The 19612-nt window shown below is 43.3% G+C and overlaps 1 protein-coding gene across 1 annotated transcript; it reads left to right on the top strand.

The window, feature by feature from the left end:
- The first annotated feature begins 62 nt into the window (after positions 1 to 62).
- LOC133987261 (isocitrate dehydrogenase [NAD] subunit gamma, mitochondrial-like) lies at positions 63 to 5395 on the top strand. Its single transcript, XM_062426566.1, has 12 exons — positions 63 to 161; positions 392 to 439; positions 1692 to 1789; positions 1899 to 2014; positions 2128 to 2188; positions 2324 to 2456; positions 3034 to 3167; positions 3271 to 3373; positions 3464 to 3610; positions 3720 to 3814; positions 3931 to 3991; positions 4447 to 5395. The coding sequence occupies exons 1-12, from the start codon at positions 81 to 83 to the stop codon at positions 4546 to 4548; spliced, it is 1179 nt and encodes a 392-aa protein (XP_062282550.1). The 5' UTR covers positions 63 to 80; the 3' UTR covers positions 4549 to 5395.
- The last annotated feature ends 14217 nt before the right edge of the window (positions 5396 to 19612 follow it).

Below are 19612 nucleotides of genomic sequence, written 5' to 3'. Positions count from 1 at the left end.
TTAAATTGAAAAAAAAAAATGCTGCGCGAGCACAACACCTCCTCCTCGTGCACACGCGACAACTGCACTCCAAACTCAAGATGGCGTCTCGCAGTGCTGTGCTCTCCATGTCCAAAATCATCAGTCCATTTTGGGGTGGACGCCTTGGAAATACGGTTAAAGTAAGACAAAGCAAAGACTTCTTCTGTTTAGTAGGTTGTGAATGTTTGTTGTGTGGCTTTGAATGAGACGCTGTTATTTTGTCTGGATACAAGGTCAAATGGTTGATCTCACACAGTCATATTAGCAAGCTAGCAGGCGTCTACCACATAATTTAATTTACTGTACAGCTGGTTGCACTTAAAAAATAAAACACATGCTCTAACACATTTATCTTAATTGTGTTTTTCAGGTATTCGGAACAACTGTGACAAGTCACAGAGAAAAGACCTCGCTAACTGTGAGTATGTCAGAATTGGTTAGATGTGATTTTGACAGGTTTATTGCACATTAATTGCTTTCCAGCTTAACACTGAATAAGGATGTGAATAAAGAAAGCACTGCTACTCATTTATCTATTTCTTTCCAAGCTGTTATGGCTTTGGGATAAACTTGGACACTTATTTTGTCGGCTTTTGAAACCTGGGAGTGCTCTGTATCTGTTTTTCCACTCTCTGGGGGAGGAGAAATTCTAATTAATCTGTATTTACTCCTGTCCTTCTTCTTTCCTTGCTGTCCATCTTCATCAAAAGAGAGAAAACATTGTAAGTATCTGACTGGCATGACCCACTACACTACAGTGCATCACCTCACATTCCTTATTCTAAGGCTGGGTGATACACAAAAATATGTAAAAGAAATTAGCACAATAACTACAGAATTGTTTATTGGCATGAAAATCGCACATCAAAACCACTTGGGATTGCAGGGGACTGTTATTATGTGACTTAGGAACAAACCAGTATGATGACAATAATATACAAAAGTGAAATATTTCTGAGCCCTACATTACACCACCAACTTGTCACTGTCTAACGTTACCCTCATTGCCTTAACATTATGTCACACACATGCTTTAGCTGGAGATTTTGCTTTTTTTTAGTCCATTAACAATCATTTGTGCAAATTGTCAATATTAACAAAAGCATTCCAGATGTATTTATGAATACTGCCTACATTGCAGGCAGTCTGTATTTTTTTATTTCATTTTTAAAGTGATAAGTAAACCCTATTGCAATTTCCTTCATATCATTTTTGTCAATTTGCATTGTTATTGGGTGGGAATATGGTGGCAAGCAGAAACAGTTTGGACATTTTTTTCCTGCCAGATATTTTTTTAATAAAAAAAAAAAAAAAAGAAAAATAACAAATTCACTATACCATTTTTTTTAACGTCCATTTGTATTTTTTATTTTACAGGGTTTAATATGTGAGATTGGGAATGCAATATACTCTGGCAGTGTAATCAAATAGGAATGTGAAAGCATCTTTAAAAGCAAAACAAAGTTTTCTGCTGGCATCTGCTGCATGTTGCAAACATGTTAGAGGCAAAAAAATAAATAAACAGAACATTTAAAAATGGTAGGTTGGAAAACCATCTAAAAACATAAGACATATGGTAACACCTTAGTAATGATGTATATGTGTATAAGTGATTTTTTTTAGTTCAGTTAGAATTGTGCAGTTAATAATGTAAAAAATAAATGTTACAGCCCCCTCCAGCAAAGTATGGAGGCAGACACACTGTGACCCTCATACCTGGAGATGGAATCGGTCCAGAGCTGCTCAATCACGTCAGAGAAGTTTTCAGGTTAGTAAGACTGATATGAAATCCTGTTTGAAAGTGTTAAAACGGTATAGATGGATAAATGAGTTAGTTACCTACCTACCTTACCTTGTGGTTTGTCACCATGCCGTAGGTACACCTGTGTGCCTGTGGACTTTGAGGTAGTACATGTCAACTCTGCATTGGAGACTGAGGATGATATCAGTAATGCCATCACTGCCATCCGCCGTAATGGAGTTGCCCTCAAAGGTAAGCAACCCTAGTTTTTCCCATGTCAACTTCAAAGTCACAAGCAGAGCGTGTAGTTTATAATGAGAACTTGATGCTATAGTTTAACTTTGCTTGCTTAACTTTCTTGATAGGTAACATCGAAACCAAACATACCATGCCACCATCTGTCAAATCCAGAAATAATCTCCTTCGGTAAGAGTTTTAGTGAAATATTCAGTTCCCTTGATAAAGGCTTTCTTTTGTCTGATGGGTCACATTTCTTTTATAATAAAGTACTTTGTTTCTGGTAATGCCATTCTCTCCCTCCCTTCATGTGTATATCAACAGCACAAGCTTAGACCTGTATGCCAATGTGATGCACTGCCAGTCCCTCCCTGGAGTTCAGACTCGCCACAAGAACATTGACATCATGATCATCAGGGAGAACACAGAGGGAGAGTACAGCAGTCTGGAGCACGAGGTCATACAGAACAGAAACATAATCAGTTTTACTGACGGCTGCAACACACACTTACATCTTTTAAAGACCTCTACTCTTCCTGTGCCTGTCCTGCCACCTTCTTCTCCTACTATCCAAACACTATTAAAATACCAACAAAAAGCATAATTCTGATATACTTGATCAGTATTGGTGCCCATACTTAACTTATTTAACAGATTGATATTGATCCAGATTAGATGTTGAAATATGGGCCCCTTCAACTATAGTGAAGAAGTGATTTGTAGTTACAGCCTTACAAACAGATAAAGGATCGGAGTCAGTCACAGTCACAAATTACTGGGAACAGTAACTACTGCTTTCTGGTTGACTCTGTCTTTGTTTACTTTCTTCCTTATTACCTTTGTTCTTTCAAAATGATTACATTTAGTAATATGCAGCATGTTTAGAGAGTACTTTGGAGAGAGATGTTTTTAGTTAAGAGTAGAAGATTAGGTCTGTGCACCTTAACTGCATTCAGTTTGATCTAGTTTGATCTCGTTTGCAGTAGTCAAACTTTCATTGTAATTTATTCCCCATTGCTCTTGTCCACTTTTAGAGTGTGTCAGGGGTTGTGGAGAGTCTCAAGATCATCACGAGGAACAATTCCCTCAGGATTGCTGAATATGCCTTCCGATTGGCCAGGGAGAAAGGACGGCGCAGGGTCACTGCTGTTCACAAAGCCAACATCATGTAAGTTACTCTGGACCAAATATATCCTGAGAGGGATCTGGCCTCCTGAGTCTTACATAATACTTTCTTAGTGCTTGATGTGTGAAATGTTCCACTCCAACAGGAAGCTTGGTGATGGCTTGTTCCTGCAGTGTTGCAGAGAAGTGGCCTCTGGTTACCCAGACATCACATTCGACAGCATGATTGTGGACAACACCACCATGCAGGTGAGAGTTGGTAACATCTGCTTGCATCCAAAGAATTTTTTTAAATGTTGCATGATCCACTTCTGCCACTCTCTTCATGTGGTATTTTAGCTGGTGTCCAAGCCTCAGCAATTCGATGTGATGGTGATGCCTAATCTGTATGGGAACGTGGTGAGCAATGTGTGCGCAGGCCTTGTGGGAGGGCCTGGCCTTGTGCCCGGGGCCAATTATGGTCATGCCTATGCTGTCTTTGAAACGGTGAGTGTTACACAATTTGTGGTTAGTACAACACTGAATGATGCCTGTATGATAAATTGGAGCTCAAGATTTTTGTCTTTTTCTTGGCCCATATTTCTGGATCCCTCAGGCCACAAGGAACACAGGGAAGAGTATTGCAGACAGGAACATTGCTAACCCCACGGCCATGCTGCTAGCTAGTTGCATGATGCTGGACCATCTGAAGTAAGTTCTCCCAGCTAAAATATTTCCAACACATTTCCTTCCTGTATGTGTGCTCCATCCAAGATGCAATGATGCAAGTAATGTTAATAATTTTTTTGCTTGTTGTATGTCTCCAGGCTTAACGATCATGCAAGTTTGATCCGAAATTCAGTCCTCACTACCATGAATGAAACCAGGGTGAGTTTTGCTTCACTGATAAGGCCCCATCTCTAACCTGAATCACTGCCATAAAGCTCAACAGTTGTCTGACATGGGCTCACAGGCCCTGGCAGCAGGTCTGACTTGTTTCCTAGTGGGCATCATAATACATTCACAACGCAGCATTATGTCCTTTCATTGTAACAAATGTCTTCTTCTACAAGTGCTACCCTGTGTGACGTTGGCATTAGTCATAGCCTTCAAGCTCATTTTAAAACCTGATCTGCGTCCAAGGCAGCAGACCGATTTGTAGAGATATGGTGTGACATTAATTTTATTTTGCCTCGTGGGAAACTGTTTGCAAAGCTATACAGAGAGACTCATTCATCAATGCAAAAAATTCAAGGCATTTGGTGCTTTTGAACTTAATTTGATTCATTATCTGATCGCATTAGTGAACATCCCTTTTTTTTGGTCTTTTTTCTCCCTTGCAGTTGCACACAGCTGATATCGGGGGTCAGGGCACCACATCAGAGGTGGTCCAGTCCATCATGAGGAACATCCAGAGTAAAGGGCAGTTCACAGCTGATCTCTAAACCACCTATGACAACACTGTACTCACACACAGACACACTCACTCATCAGGGGTGTAGGTGTGAGTTTGAACAGGTGTCTCTATCCAGAACAGGTGCATAGTATGAGAGAGGATGTCCATGCATGTCGGTTTCCATAGCGTCGGGTCTTATCACTGACATCAAAACAGTTCCTTTTTTCTTTTTTTCCTTCTTGTTAACACAGCTCATTGACCAATTCTCTGTATGTACAAACCTTTGTCAACAGCTGTGTGTTTCACATATAATAATGACCTTTTGATTAAATTCCATTGTCACTCTTGTTAAATGATAAATGCTACTGTGAGCATCAGTCTATTTCCTGAGTTCACTGGGTTTATTCAGTTGGAAATCTGTGTTCTGACTAATTGTTATGAAACATGAAATGGCAGCATATCAGTCACCACATTGTGACATTAATATTTTAGCTTTTCCAATATTTATTTTCCAATTTTGTTACAGCCTTTTCCACGAATCTGTGCAGTTTTTCATTTAATGCCTTTTTTTGTCACCCTAACTTAAATATCAAGTTGTGTACTGTACTGTCCTGTATGTCCATATCAGATCAACTGTACTATATGATCGGTGATTGAGCTATTTCATTTATATTGTACTATCAAAAGAGGTGTTCGTCAAATAGAGTAATGCTTGTGCCATAATAATCTTTTCACAGAAGTGTGGATCACATCACAAAGATGTACTGTTGTCTTAAATTCTAACCAGATAAGAGCTCTTGAAGTCGGAAATAAAAAGGTTTTATCATGCCCGTGGGTGGCATATATATTGTATAACATATATAGTATCAATAAAGAAATGGTCTACCATAAACTGATCTTTTTTGACACAAGTCTTTTATATGAAACATATCTGATCGAGATCAGCCAGTCTTTTTAAAAACGGGCTTTTTGTCGCTAAAATCAGTTATTGCTTATCTTGATTCGTTGCTTCTGCCTCCTGCTAGGGATAAAGATTATTTTGCTCCTATTAAGATTAAGCTCATGATCTTTCCGTTTGTTTTACAATTTCACGCTCCATCAGCATTTCATGCTCCATCAGCCTCTTGATGAAAAACACTGGATGACAAGTTGCTGCTTTAGATTTAATCACTAGGGGGCAACACCACTTCTTAGAGTTGCCACTGTTACTTTGAGCAAATTGTCTACAGCTGAATGCATGTGTGCCTCATTAAACACACCATCTGACAAGGGACAAAATTCAGGATATATGTTATCACTGCAGATCACTATATGCATGTTACTACTGCTCTGACGGGTTGAAAAGGCTGCAGGGAAATTAGGGACACAAAAACCTCTGGCAGACAGATTGTTCCACATAATTGGAACTTAATTCTTGTACTGTGATTTCTATGAGTAAGGCTCTTGGCCTCAGACCACTTATTTTTAAGACTAATGCGAAGATTTTTGGCTCTGCTCTTTGTTGAAAGTATCCCAATTTAGCATAAAACCAAGCCACTTTATTATAGCTTCACCTAGTAAAACAAACCACATTGTAGTTTCATTTTATTTACTCTGACCACGCTGTCATCTCATAGTGCCATTTTAAAGGAGTCCCCTGAGCCTGCAGATGCAGAGGGGAGGAGCTGATGTGTTATAACGCCACATCATTCAACAGTGACCTCCTGTTCCCATATATTGTATAAATAATCCCAGTCTGCCTGTGATTGGTCCTGCGGTCACAGATGCACATCCCATTGTAATTGCACTGACCAATTTATCTTGTGTCCAATTCTGTGGGAAAGTTTCAAACTGTTCCCCTCTGTTTTAACATTTACATTTGGAGTTCTTTGTGATGATTTCTTTTTTTAAGATTTTAACATTCCCAAGAATCAACAATTATACAATGTGCAGATAACTGCTTGTGTATCTCGAGCTCTGCCAATTGGCCGTTTTTAAAATCTCTCCCTCACTATCTATTCATGTCAGTTATTCACTCTACAGAGACATTGAGTTGGCTCGTTTGTGTCTTCACTCTATTTCATTTAGAATCAATCTTTCTTTGTTGTACTTTCTGTAAGAGGTTCCGCACAGTAGGTCAGCTTTTTCTCATCATCTCATTCCACCCGGGCTGTTTACCTCACACTGGCTCAAATCACTTTCATCACTGTACATGGCGTTACACCCTCTTTTGCTGGTCACCCCCTCACCTCTCTCTCTTTCTCTCCCTCCTGAGCCCTGTCCCCTCTGAGCCTCTGCTGGAGCCAGGCCATGAGGCAGAGGGTCACATTTTATGGAGAGAAGGGAGATGTTGCAACAGACCATCAGCCACTTAACCTTTATAAGCCACCATTAAGTCTTTGTATAAACCTGCGAACAGCACATCCAGCTGTGCAGTTTTTGCTCCAAGAGCTGCCTCTAAGGGGACCCAAACCCTGTAGATATTTTTCTTGTACATACCTCACTCTCTGGTGTTAATTAACCATGCAGATAGCTGAATGTGCTCATGTTGTCAGATATCTATCTCAGATATTTGTGCCGCTATCCCAATGCAATGGAAAAAATGGAAAGGAATTTGGTTTGTAGTGCATACAGCATTGAAAACTGATTTGGAAAATTCTACACCAACCATTTCTTTCCAGAAGCAGTGTCCCTTTTACGCTGGATAATTCGCAGACTGCACTGTTCACAGCATGTTCTGATTATCCAGAATAATAAGGACACTGACTGAAAAGAGATTTTGCGAATTTTGAAATGTTATTCTTCAACACTGAGCACCACAAACACATGTTTGTACTTATACTAATTCAAGACCTGAACAAATGAATCAAATCTATCTGCATGCCAAGCCACAAGAGAGGTAACTGTAACTATATGGGAGTATTTTTGTTTTTATAATTTGGGGAAAGTGATGCTTTACCCTCCACTTTACTCTAAGTCCATCCATGTTGTCCTGGTCTCTAAAATATGATGATCTCACTTGACTGACCCTGTTCATACAGGGAAATTCTGTGATACTATTTTTTGTAATTTCTCCTAATTATTCTGTCCTTAAAAGTACATAATTTTTTGTATCATATACAGTCATACAGGTGTGTTTTATCTGTCTAGCACTCAGTAAACGTGTGGCTGCTGGCTAGTTCACCAGTTTGGATGTCTTTTTATATTTTTCTCCTTGATCTACAACTTCTCCCTCCTTCTCCTTCATTCCCCTGTTTTCATGTCTCTGTTTAATGTTTACATCCGCCTCTCTAACATAAACGCAAATCTGAGAGGTTCTGTCTAACCATAGGATATGATGCTGATATTGAAACATGTGGGTTTATTTGCCATTAGTTTGCTCCAGATAATTTCCAGAGCCTTCCCTCTCTCATTCTTTCTTTCTCTGTCATTCTCTCAAACACGCACTAGTCCAGTGTAATCCAAGATCCACTTCATATGAACATGCTCCATCACCACAGTGCAGGTGAATGTAATCAGTCAAATTGCCTCTGATCAGGCTCTGCAGAGCACAGCTGCATCCAGTCAGCCAGCTTTGCTCTCTCTTAATGGGGCTTTTCCCCCCCTCACAGCTATGGCTTAGCTACATTTAAGATACGTCAGCGATCAGCTATTCTCCACTACTTAGGCCAGCCTGTGTGTGTTTGAGCCTCTCTGTGTATCCTGTTGGCTTTCTCTTCACGTGGGTTTCTAGGGGCTTCCTCAGCATCTAATCAGAAAAGAATTATGAACAGGTAGTTTGGAGAAGCTAGTGGTCATGTTTGCATGGCATAATTTGATGTAAAAAGGAGGTTAAGGAGGATGGCATGCAGAAAAATCAAGTTGGAAAGAATGTGGACGTGTCTGGAGGATAAGTGAGAGAATGGACTAAGTTAAAGTTGGGAGGATAGTGAGGTTTTGGTTGGGAGGGGGAGGAAGCGTGGCATAATATATCTTGAAGACCTGGGAGTTCACTGGGCTGTTTACTGAGCTGTTGAAACACTTCATCACCACCTTATCTTTCAAAAATGACAGGAGACAATAAAGCATTTCACTGCTGCACGTCTCTTTATCAAGGGCTGCACAGTTATTTTTCTTATCCAGGGTTGATTTTTAACACCAGAGGGATACCACCTTGTGAGATTTAATGCTTATAAATGCAGCTCTTCTAGCAGTGAAGTGATTATTCAATTATCCCTATCCGAAAAATTGTATTTTCTCCATTTTCAATTTGGAGTACTGATAGCTAGTCCACCTGCAGTACATGTACTACTTCACTTAAGCACACACCAAAGAGCATGTGCAGGCTGACATGGTACTTGAAACTGGGTCATGTAGTTAGACAATCTACCCTCCATAGATACGGGGGGTTCCCCACTCTGAGCTCATAGTTAAAACATAGTTACTTATTTGAAAAGAAACATGTACGCTTGTTTTACGTGTCTCTCACACATGTATGCAGCCAGTATGTAACTTACTGCAAGTCTTGTCAAAGAAAAAAAAAAAGTATACTTCTGTTGTGCTATCTGTCTTTCCTCAGCGAGGAAATCTAGGGCTCCAGGCAAAGTTGTGCTGTTTTGCGCACCGGTATGTGTATGATTATGTGCATTCCGATGTGTTATATGTACTTGCGCATCTACAAATGTATTTACTGCAGCCATGTTCTCAGTTCCAGGCAGTGAAACTGATTCCACCTGTGTTACACAAGCAAGACCTTTACAGAGCCTTACTTTGGTATTTTGCACTGTCAGAGGTCCAGTGTGGTTAAATGTTGCATGGGGAGGGGGTCTCATGCATGCGTGTGGGGTGCTTTACTGCATTGTATCTAAATAGGAACCTGTCTGTCTTGCTCACTTTTCCTCCACTACCACACACATGCTTTTTTCCCCTCCTCCCATCACTGAAAGCCTCTTGGCAAGGTTAGAGTGAGGAGAGCCTGTGAGCTATTTCTGTTTGGTTTTATGTTTATGATAAATTAGTGGGCTTGGGTTGCTAGCCGGGTCTTCTGAGAACATTGATATGTTGTCTCTCATCTGAGAGAATCTGTTAGGGTCATTGCAGTACTTTAGCCAGCTGTACACTGGAGAGAAAGGGAGGGAGGGAGGGAGGAGATGTAGAAGCAGTGATTGATTGGATATTGATGGGCTATTTGTTCCATCTAAAACCATTCTTCCATCCTTGCCAATATTCCTCCTGTTCTCTGTATTTCAGCCCGCCTTTCTCTCTATCTCTTACTTTCGATCTCTCTAATGCTTTTAAATGTTTTACCATCTGTGCCCTCCCTGTGAGTTCAGGGGCCACTGACACAGTTACATTACATCAAGGCAAGCATGTTGCACTCATGACAACCAGCATTACACTGCCCTGATGTCATTACAACTGTGCTTCCCTGAAATCTGAGTGTCTTGGCACTCTGACAACTCAGCAACCCCCCATTTTCCACCTCTGTGTTCCCTGCAGATCACCATGTAAAAAACTGTGTTCTCTCGGTTGCCAAAACAAAGCATATTTCCCAGTGACACTCACGTAATTTAATCTAATAAATCTCACGAGTCCAATCCCTATCCAGTGACTCAGCTTTGTGTGCACAGTGAGCTATCAACCTGGCTAGGACCGTCTCCCACCTGTTGTCATTGACATGCTATTAGGAAAGTAAATATCAGACACAGTATAGTATCATTACTACCTCTGCTAATATTTAACCCATCCTATAGAATGTTTTTTGGTCATATATATGAGGTATATATGGAATACATAAACACATATGGTTTATGTAAGTGTGTGAAAATCTTTATTGAAAATTCCATAAATAAACAGATATAAAAGAGATATGCAATCCTTTTACATCTCCCAAAATGAGAGGTGACATTACATTTTTATGTTTTGTATTGCCCTAAAGCAAATACATTTTGCCATTGTCACTGTACCACTTTACAGTAGCTGTTACAGTTAAAAGGGCATAATCTGTTTTCTTGAGTTTCTCCCTTTTCTCTGTCTCATATAATCTGACACTGTTTCCTGATTTCCATCTATTTTGACCCACTCCCCTGCCTTGAATGTCTGCAAGACCCCCTCGCTCTCCCCAGGTGAAGCATCTCTAAGGAGTTTTTTATGAAAACAGATTTCTGCAAATCCACCAGAAAACACAACTTTGATTATATTTTTCAATTCACTGTGACAGCTCCAAAGGATTCTAGTCGATGTTGCTCTTCATAAACGCTTTCTGAATTAAATTTGAAGAATGGGATCTGGGGGCTGCAGGAGTGAATTTGTGATGCATGTGATCCTTAGTCTCTGCAGACAGGAAGCACTGTGTAATTTTAACAAGAACTCACTCAGGGCAGGCTATCAGTAACATACATACTGTGACCCAGTGCAAAAGGCAGCTGAGATGAGGAATATATGAAAACACAGGCTTATGATGACCCAGCTTCCAGTTGCTCTTTTATCTCATCATCTTTGAATAGCACCAATCCACCCAGTCTTTGGCTAAATCCAGAAGGAATGAAGAAGTAAGCATTCTCCGTCTCAGACTGTTCTTCGCCGATCTACTGCAATTAAGTTTTCTCACTTGGGACGTGTTTCTTGGCTGGAAATTCAAGATGTAATATTAAAATTACTTTTCTTTCTAACCTTTATCCTGCTTTTGATGGTGTCTTAGGGAACAGCTGGGAGAATCATAAGAGATTGAAGACTGAATATTGGGACCATTCAGATATGTTTCCTTTATATTTCTTTTATAAACTGATAAACAGGGTTTTTTTAAATATATGATTTCCAACATTCATATCCTCAAGAAAAAACACCTGTGTTATTGACTGAGGATTCTGCACAATTTTTTTTCTATACTTCTTTCAGCAACCCTTCAAGTGCACATACCTGCCTGGCCCCTTGCCCCACTTCAAAGCCCCTCCACCAGCCTTATCCATGGCTTCATATCATCCTATTGCCCAATCTTAAAAAAACAGCACACAGAGCCCAGCTAAAGATAAGCAATGTGTTGGACATATGGCTTCATTTTTCAGATTTCGCAATGACCTCATGCTGTAGTGTTACCAAGCGGTTACCATGTATATATGATTTGCAGTTTCTTGAAGGTGCTGGTGTTAACAGTTTACTGTGTGCACAGTAAAGGCACTTATCTGATTTAGCCAAACTTTAGAATGGCAAAATCACACTGTGTCTGTGTGGTACTTACTTTGTGGTGTGTTCTGGCTCATTTCATCTAACTACACGCCAACAAATATTTATTCTACACTCTCCTTGTCTATCAATACCAATCATTAAATGATTACACTGAATTGTGGAAAGAATTCTAAAACAAGTTATGTGCTTATGTGTGATCACCCAAAGATGTTTTTAAGATTTCAGAAAGGGAGAGAGTTTACAGGAAAGGAAAAAAAACTGAGTGAATCCTTCCAGGAGGCAGGTGGAATTAAAGACGCTGGAGAGAAACTGAGTGTGGAGTGACATTGAATGGCACGGAGTCAGGACAATCATAAAGCTCATGCAGTGTCAGTATCCTTGCATGTTCATTGACACCTGCTGGACATTTTGTGTGTTGCAACCATGTGCTTTTGTTTGTTTTGGGTAATGACTCCGCCCTCACCTGTCATGCTTCCATGTGGTCATTGTCGGCCATTTTGTGCTCACCTGTACTCCGTTAACTCCTAATGATTAGGCCTACTTATTCTGTGCTCTGTCAGCCCCAGTTTGTCAGATTGTCCCAGTCTTTTGTTCTGAGCACATCTACCGTTGTTACCTGCTTTTTCTGTCTGCCAACCTGCTTGTTTGTACTCTGCCTGTGAACCTGGTTTTTGGATTTTGCCTGCCGATTTGGATTATCTGCCTGTTTGGACTGCTTATTTGGACCTGACCCTTGCCTGCCTCTAGACCACTCTTTGGACTGCCTTCTAGTTTGTCAGCTCTTCTCTTGTTTCAGTTTTGTGGCCAAGAGCCTGCATTTTTGTTGAGTTTTTTCACCGTTTGACGGGACATTCTTTGTTGGAGTTGTTTTTTGACTTTTTCTGTTCAATTAAAAACTCTTGAATTTGGAACTTTCTGCATTTGGGTCCGAACTTTCTACAAAACCTGACATTACAATCTGACCAGATAATGGACCCAGCAGAAATAAGTAAGGTTCTTGATCGGCATGGAGCAACGCTGGGGAGACACCAGGCACAAATTGAGTTTGTTTCCAGGACGTTGGAGGCAGCTACAGCAAGTGTGACTGACCTTGCTGCTAGGGTGCAACAGCTCCAGTTAGCCTCCTCAGTACCACCTCCTCCAGCTGCTCCAGCCCGAGAACCTCGCCTGCCTCCACCTGAGACTTACTCAGGAGATCCAGGATCCTGTCAGTCATTCCTAGCTCAGTGTGAGCTGATTTTTGGACTACAGCCATTGACTTTTCCTTCCGATCGTTCTAAGGTTGCCTACGTCATCACCCAGTTGTCTGGAAGAGCTCGTGAGTGGGGAACGGCCATCTGGAGCAACCAGGTGGCGATCCAGGATGACTTCACTCAATTCACTGGTGAAATGAAGAAGGTCTTCGATCGCTCTAAACAGGGAAGGGAGGCTGCTCGTGAGATCCTTAACCTCCGTCAAGGCCGCAGGTCAGTGTCCGACTTTGCAATAGAATTCCGGACTCTGGCGTCCTCTACTGGTTGGAACCTGGAAGCTCTGTATGATACGTTTTTCAATGGACTTTCTGAAGGGATTAAGGATGAACTCATTCCCCGCGATTTGCCTTCATCTTTTGATGGCTTGGTGGATGTGGCTATCCGTGTGGACACTCGGCTAGGTCAGCTTCATCGGTTGAAGACAACCAGTAGTTCTCAGCGGACTGAGCTTCGTCGAGGGTCCAGTTCTCCTCTTCAGGTCCTTGAGGGGGGATCAAGGTCGTCCACTCCGGCTCCTCCAGAGCCAATGAAGATAGACCGGACTAGTCTTTCACCAGCTGAGAGACAGCGAAGGCTGGAGTCTCGTGCCTGTCTGTACTGTGGTCAGCGTGGCCATTTTGTTTCAACCTGTCCTGTAAAAGACAATGCTCACCAGTGAGGCGGGGAGTACTGGTGAGCGCAATTCCCTCAAGGATCTCCCCATCCCTTCGCACTGTTCTGCAAGCAACTGTGATGTGGAGGAGCCATCATCACACCACCTCCGTCCTCATTGACTCTGGAGCTGAAGAGAGCTTCATTGACGTATCACTGGCCACCAGATGGGGAGTTCCAGTAACCACCCTGCAAGTGCCATTGACTGCCTCAGCGCTAAACGGGACCTGTTTCGCCAAGGTAACCCATATCTCATCCCCGGTGAGTTTGATGCTCTCTGGTAATCACACTGAGGAGATTGCTCTTTATGTTATTGATTCACCACAGATTCCCATAGTTCTTGGTCACCCTTGGTTAGTCAAACACAACCCGCACATTGATTGGGAGAAGAATTCTATTTTGGGCTGGAGCCCATTCTGTCATTCCCAGTGTCTGAGGTCTGCCCTTAACCGGTTCCCTGTTTTTCCTGAGCTACCTGAGGAGTTTCCAGACCTGTCAAGAGTTCCGGAGGAATACCTAGACCTGAGACCCGTCTTCAGCAAGTCCAGGGCAACTTCTCTACCACCTCATCGTCCATATGATTGCTCTATAGAGTTGCTTCCTGGAGCTTGTCCGCCTCGAGGTCGTCTGTACTCTCTGGCGCCCCCTGAGAGAATGGCCATGAACAAGTACATTGAGGACTCCCTAGCAGCAGGTATTATCCGTCCCTCGTCCTCTCCAGCAGGGGCAGGGTTTTTCTTTGTGGACAAGAAGGATAGATCATTAAGACCTTGCATTGATTACCGGGGCCTCAATGATATTACGGTTAAGAACAGATATCCTCTTCCCTTGATGTCCTCAGCCTTTGAACTGTTACAGGGTGCCACAGTGTTTTCTAAATTGGACCTTCGTAATGCCTATCATTTGGTGAGAATCAGGGAGGGAGATGAGTGGAAGACCGCATTTAATACACCCACAGGGCACTACGAATACCTTGTAATGCCGTTTGGACTGACCAACGCCCCAGCTGTGTTCCAGACTTTGGTCAATGATGTACTGCGGGATATGGTAAACAAATTTGTTTTTGTTTATTTGGACGATATTCTGATTTTTTCCAAGTCCCTTCGTGACCATGTCCATCATGTCCGATTAGTTCTTCAGCGGTTACTAGAGAACCAACTTTATGTAAAGGCTGAGAAATGTGAGTTCCATCAACGCTCCACATCGTTTTTGGGCTTTGTCGTCTCTGAAGGTGGTGTTGGGATGGACTCCTCTAAGATCAAGGCAGTCATTGATTGGCCTACCCCTCAGTCCCGCAAGGATCTGCAGAAGTTTCTGGGTTTTGCAAATTTTTACAGACGGTTCATTCGTAACTATAGTTCTCTTGCCTCTCCTCTAACTGCTCTGACATCCTCCTCTGTCAGGTTTTTCTGGTCGGAAGTGGCGGAGAAGGCGTTCCAACAACTGAAGAAGCGTTTCACCTCTTCTCCCATTCTGGTTATGCCAGATCCTTCGTGTCAGTTCATTGTTGAGGTGGATGCCTCTGAGGTAGGGGCTGGAGCTGTCCTGTCCCAGAGGTCCAAGGAGGACAGTAAGCTGCACCCATGTGCCTTTTTCTCCCACAAGTTAACGCCTGCTGAGAGAAACTACGATGTCGGGGACCGGGAACTTCTGGCGGTCAAACTCGCTCTGGAGGAGTGGCGTCATTGGCTAGAGGGCGCTGAGGTTCCTTTTCTTGTGTGGACGGACCATAGGAACCTGGAGTATTTGAAGTCTGCCAAACGACTCAACGCACGCCAGGCCAGGTGGTCTCTTTTTTTTAGTCGGTTCAATTTTACCTTGTCTTTCCGTCCTGGGTCCAAGAATGCTAAACCTGACTCTCTTTCTCGACAGTTCAGTGCTCCAGATGCTGCCCCTGCCCCTAACACCATTTTGCCTTCTCACTGTTTAGTGGGTGCAGTTTCTTGGCATATAGTCTCTGTGGTTCGCAGTGCCCAGCAACAGGAGGCTTGCCCAGCTGGTTGCCCCCCTAACCGCCTGTTTGTCCCCAGTTCTGTCCGTCCTCAGGTTTTGGAGTGGGGTCACTGCTCCCGACTGACCTGCCATGCCGGGGTTAGGAGGACTATGGCATTTCTCCGTCAACAGTTTTGGTGGCCCCGAATGGTTGCAGATGTCCAAGCCTTCATTGCTGCCTGTCAGATTTGCGCCCAAAACAAGAGCTCAAATCAGCCACCTGTCGGACTCCTCCAGCCGCTCCCGGTACCCAGACGACCATGGTCCCACATAGCCTTGGATTTTGTGACTGGCCTCCCGCCTTCTGATGGTAACTCTGCTGTCCTGACTATTGTTGATCGGTTCTCCAAGTGTGTGCACTTTGTCCCTCTGCCTAAACTCCCTTCTGCCAAGGAGACAGCTTCTCTCATGGTTAACCATGTCTTTAGGATCCATGGAATGCCTTTTGACATGGTGTCTGACCGAGGTCCTCAATTTGTGTCCTCGTTTTGGAAGGAGTTCTGTAGGCTTATTGGAGCCACCGCCAGCCTCTCTTCAGGATTCCATCCTCAGACCAACGGCCAGACAGAGCGGGCCAACCAGGACCTTGAAAGGGTTCTTAGGTGCCTGGCGTCCCAGAACCCCACATCCTGGAGTCGGCATTTGGCATGGGCTGAGTATGCCCACAATTCTCTCCCTGTTGCATCTACGGGTCTCTCCCCTTTTCAATGTTGCCTTGGCTACCAACCACCTCTCTTTTCTTCCCAGGAACTTGAGGCATCGGTTCCATCGGTCCAGGCGTTTGTCCGGCGGTGCAAGGCGACGTGGAGACGTGCTCGAGCCTCTCTGTTGCGTTCGGGTGCCCAGGTCAAGCGGTTGGCAGACCGCCGAAGGGTCAAGGCCCCCCACTACAGGAGCGGTCAGAGGGTTTGGCTCTCTACCAAGGACCTACCTCTCCGAGTGGACTCACGTAAGCTGGCTCCCCGCTTCATTGGGCCCTATGTCATCGAACGGGTCTTGGGCAGATCTGCAGTCCGGTTGCGCCTGCCCCTCTCACTTCGCCGAGTCCATCCCACCTTCCATGTGTCCCGGGTCAAACCTGTCTGTCACAGTCCTCTGTCTCCCCCGGCTGTGCCCCGCCCTCCCCCCCGGCTCGTTGATGGGGGTCCTGTCTACACTGTCGAGAAGCTGATGGATGTTCGCCGGCGTGGGCGTGGTCTCCAGTTTTTGGTTGACTGGAAAGGGTATGGGCCACATTGTGGATAAGACACTCATTAGAGACTTTCGCCAGCAACACCCACGCCATCCTGCCTTGACGCCGAGAGGCGTTCGTTGAGGGGGGGGTAGTGTCAGTATCCTTGCATGTTCATTGACACCTGCTGGACATTTTGTGTGTTGAAACCATGTGCTTTTGTTTGTTTTGGGTAATGACTCCGCCCTCACCTGTCATGCTTCCATGTGGTCATTGTCGGCCATTTTGTGCTCACCTGTACTCCGTTAACTCCTAATGATTAGGCCTACTTATTCTGTGCTCTGTCAGCCCCAGTTTGTCAGATTGTCCCAGTCTTTTGTTCTGAGCACATCTACCGTTGTTACCTGCTTTTCCTGTCTGCCAACCTGCTTGTTTGTACTCTGCCTGTGAACCTGGTTTTTGGATTTTGCCTGCCGATTTGAATTATCTGCCTGTTTGGACTGCTTATTTGGACCTGACCCTTGCCTGCCTCTAGACCACTCTTTGGACTGCCCTCTAGTTTGTCAGCTCTTCTCTTGTTTCAGTTTTGTGGCCAAGAGCCTGCATTTTTGTTGAGTTTTTTCACCGTTTGACGGGACATTCTTTGTTGGAGTTGTTTTTTAACTTTTTCTGTTCAATTAAAAACTCTTGAATTTGGAACTTTCTGCATTTGGGTCCGAACTTTCTACAAAACCTGACAATGCAGGGTGTGACGCATTTCGTTCTCTCTCAGCTCCTGCATCGCCGGCTCATTTTCCATGAAAATATAATACAGAAATCATCTTTAATCCCCTTTCTGTACCACAAACTGCATTCTAAATATAACTCTTTCATGTCTATTCACAACCTTGTTCACATCCATTCAATGCTATACAGTCCCATAAAAATTTAATTCACAGCATTGGTTTTACTTGGACATCACAATCTACTTCAGGAAATTCTTGAAACTTGAGAAAATGCTTTAAAATCAACAACAAATGACATGTATGTATTTATTACTATGGAATAGCTCAGGCTAATTGGCAACATGATGAGTAACATATGACTCTCTTAGCCAGGCTGGGCTGTTTATGTAACTCTCAACAGTATATGACCTATTGTGCTCAGGAGATCCGCTGTAGAGTGAGGAAGAACAGGGGCCACCCTGGGGTGGTTTACATTGTAGTTTGTGCCTTACTTTAGCCCCCTAATGCGGCAATCTATGTTTGGTTTTTTTTATATTATATTTTTGGTTTTTTTTGCCTTCATTCGAACGTAGCCGGCATAGAGGCCAACATATTCTGCAGTTACTTATAAAGGTATGATATGGCATTCAAAAAAAGTGACATTCACTTGAAGCAGGAAGGACTCACAGCAGGAAGGAAGTGGAGAAGAGAACAGCAATGCATTGTCACTGACTGAAACTTGTCATCCATCCCATTTGGCCAGTTGTGAGAGCGTCATTGCTGCCATGTCACAACCTTGTCATCATAAACACAGGAGTCCAGACTGAGCAGGAACAGATGGAGAAAGAAGCAGAGCTTGCACTGCCATGTTGGGTTGCCAGTTCACTCAATTTATGCAAGGTCTGTAACATGGGACATAAAGCAGTTTGTTCCAACAATCCCAAATTCCAAAATTGAAGTCACACTTCTGTCTTGAGAGAGAGAGAGAGAGAGAGAGAGAGAGAGAGAGAGAGAGAGAGAGAGAGAGAGAGAGAGAGAGAGAGAGAGAGAGAGAGAGAGAGAGAGAGAGAGAGAGAGAGAGAGAGAGAGAGAGAGAGAGAGAGAGAGAGAGAGAGAGAGAGAGAAAAACTGGTACACTTAGATCTTTTATGGCCTGAATGGTCGAACTTGCCAGGGCAGGCTGTTTTCTCTCCCTAGGAGCTGTAGGGTCGTGCTCCATGAGAATATGGGAACACTGCAATAAACACAGTCACACTACAGTACCCCACTTTGTCACCTGAGATTCGTCTTTGATGTGAATGTGTAGTCTTTGATGTGAACGCATCAGATCTGCTGACAGTTGATTACAATCTTACAATCTTACAACTGCTCACGGCACATTACCATGCTACTATGCGTGTCTGGATATGGTCTAACAAAGTTACTCCATTAGATTAGTATTCTTGGTCAGGCTGACACCCTGAGCCTGGTCAGGTGTTACGATTCATTTTACCCATGAGAAGACTTCTTTAAACACACAGACATGGGTATACAGGCATCCATGCACATGCACATGTTTGCATGTAGCACATACAGTACACACACACAGGAACACCAACCTGAGCATGGAGGGCTTCACTGTGAAGGACATTAACCTGACACCTCACACACACACTACGGTGACTGACACACTTAATGTTTCATTGACTGTAACAGGAGAGGAGCACCTTCTTCCTAAACCCCCTCATTTATGTATGTATGTGTATTTGTGTGTGTCCTTTTTAATAACCCTAATCACTTTTCCTGTAATTCCTGCCTCCTATTATCATGTCAGAGATTTTCTACTTCATGACCAAGCAATTTCCTCCCTAAGGCGAAAACAAAAAGTCGGCTCCCTTTCTCTCCGCCATCCTCTGATCTTGTATTTGGTTCTTTCCTCTCCCATCCTCCTTTGGAGCCTTCCATCCTTGAAACCCTCCTCTGTCCCCACACGCCCCACCCTCACTTCTTTGCTTGTTGAATAATGAGAACCAGTCTGCTCCTTAGCATCTTTAAACTTAGGAAAAACTCAGATCTGCAGTCAAGACACATAGCAGTGGTTTCCACATTATTTGAACCGTGCCTCAAAGCAGAGCAGGGAGTGTCTGAATGAGATAACACCCTCATATAAACACATATGTCTGGTTCAGTAGATTGCAGTGGATGATTGCACTGCAGTGG

The sequence above is a fragment of the Scomber scombrus genome, chromosome 10 (genome assembly GCF_963691925.1).
Source record: "Scomber scombrus chromosome 10, fScoSco1.1, whole genome shotgun sequence".
NCBI lineage: Eukaryota > Metazoa > Chordata > Actinopteri > Scombriformes > Scombridae > Scomber > Scomber scombrus.
This window is presented reverse-complemented; position numbering and strand designations above follow the sequence as displayed.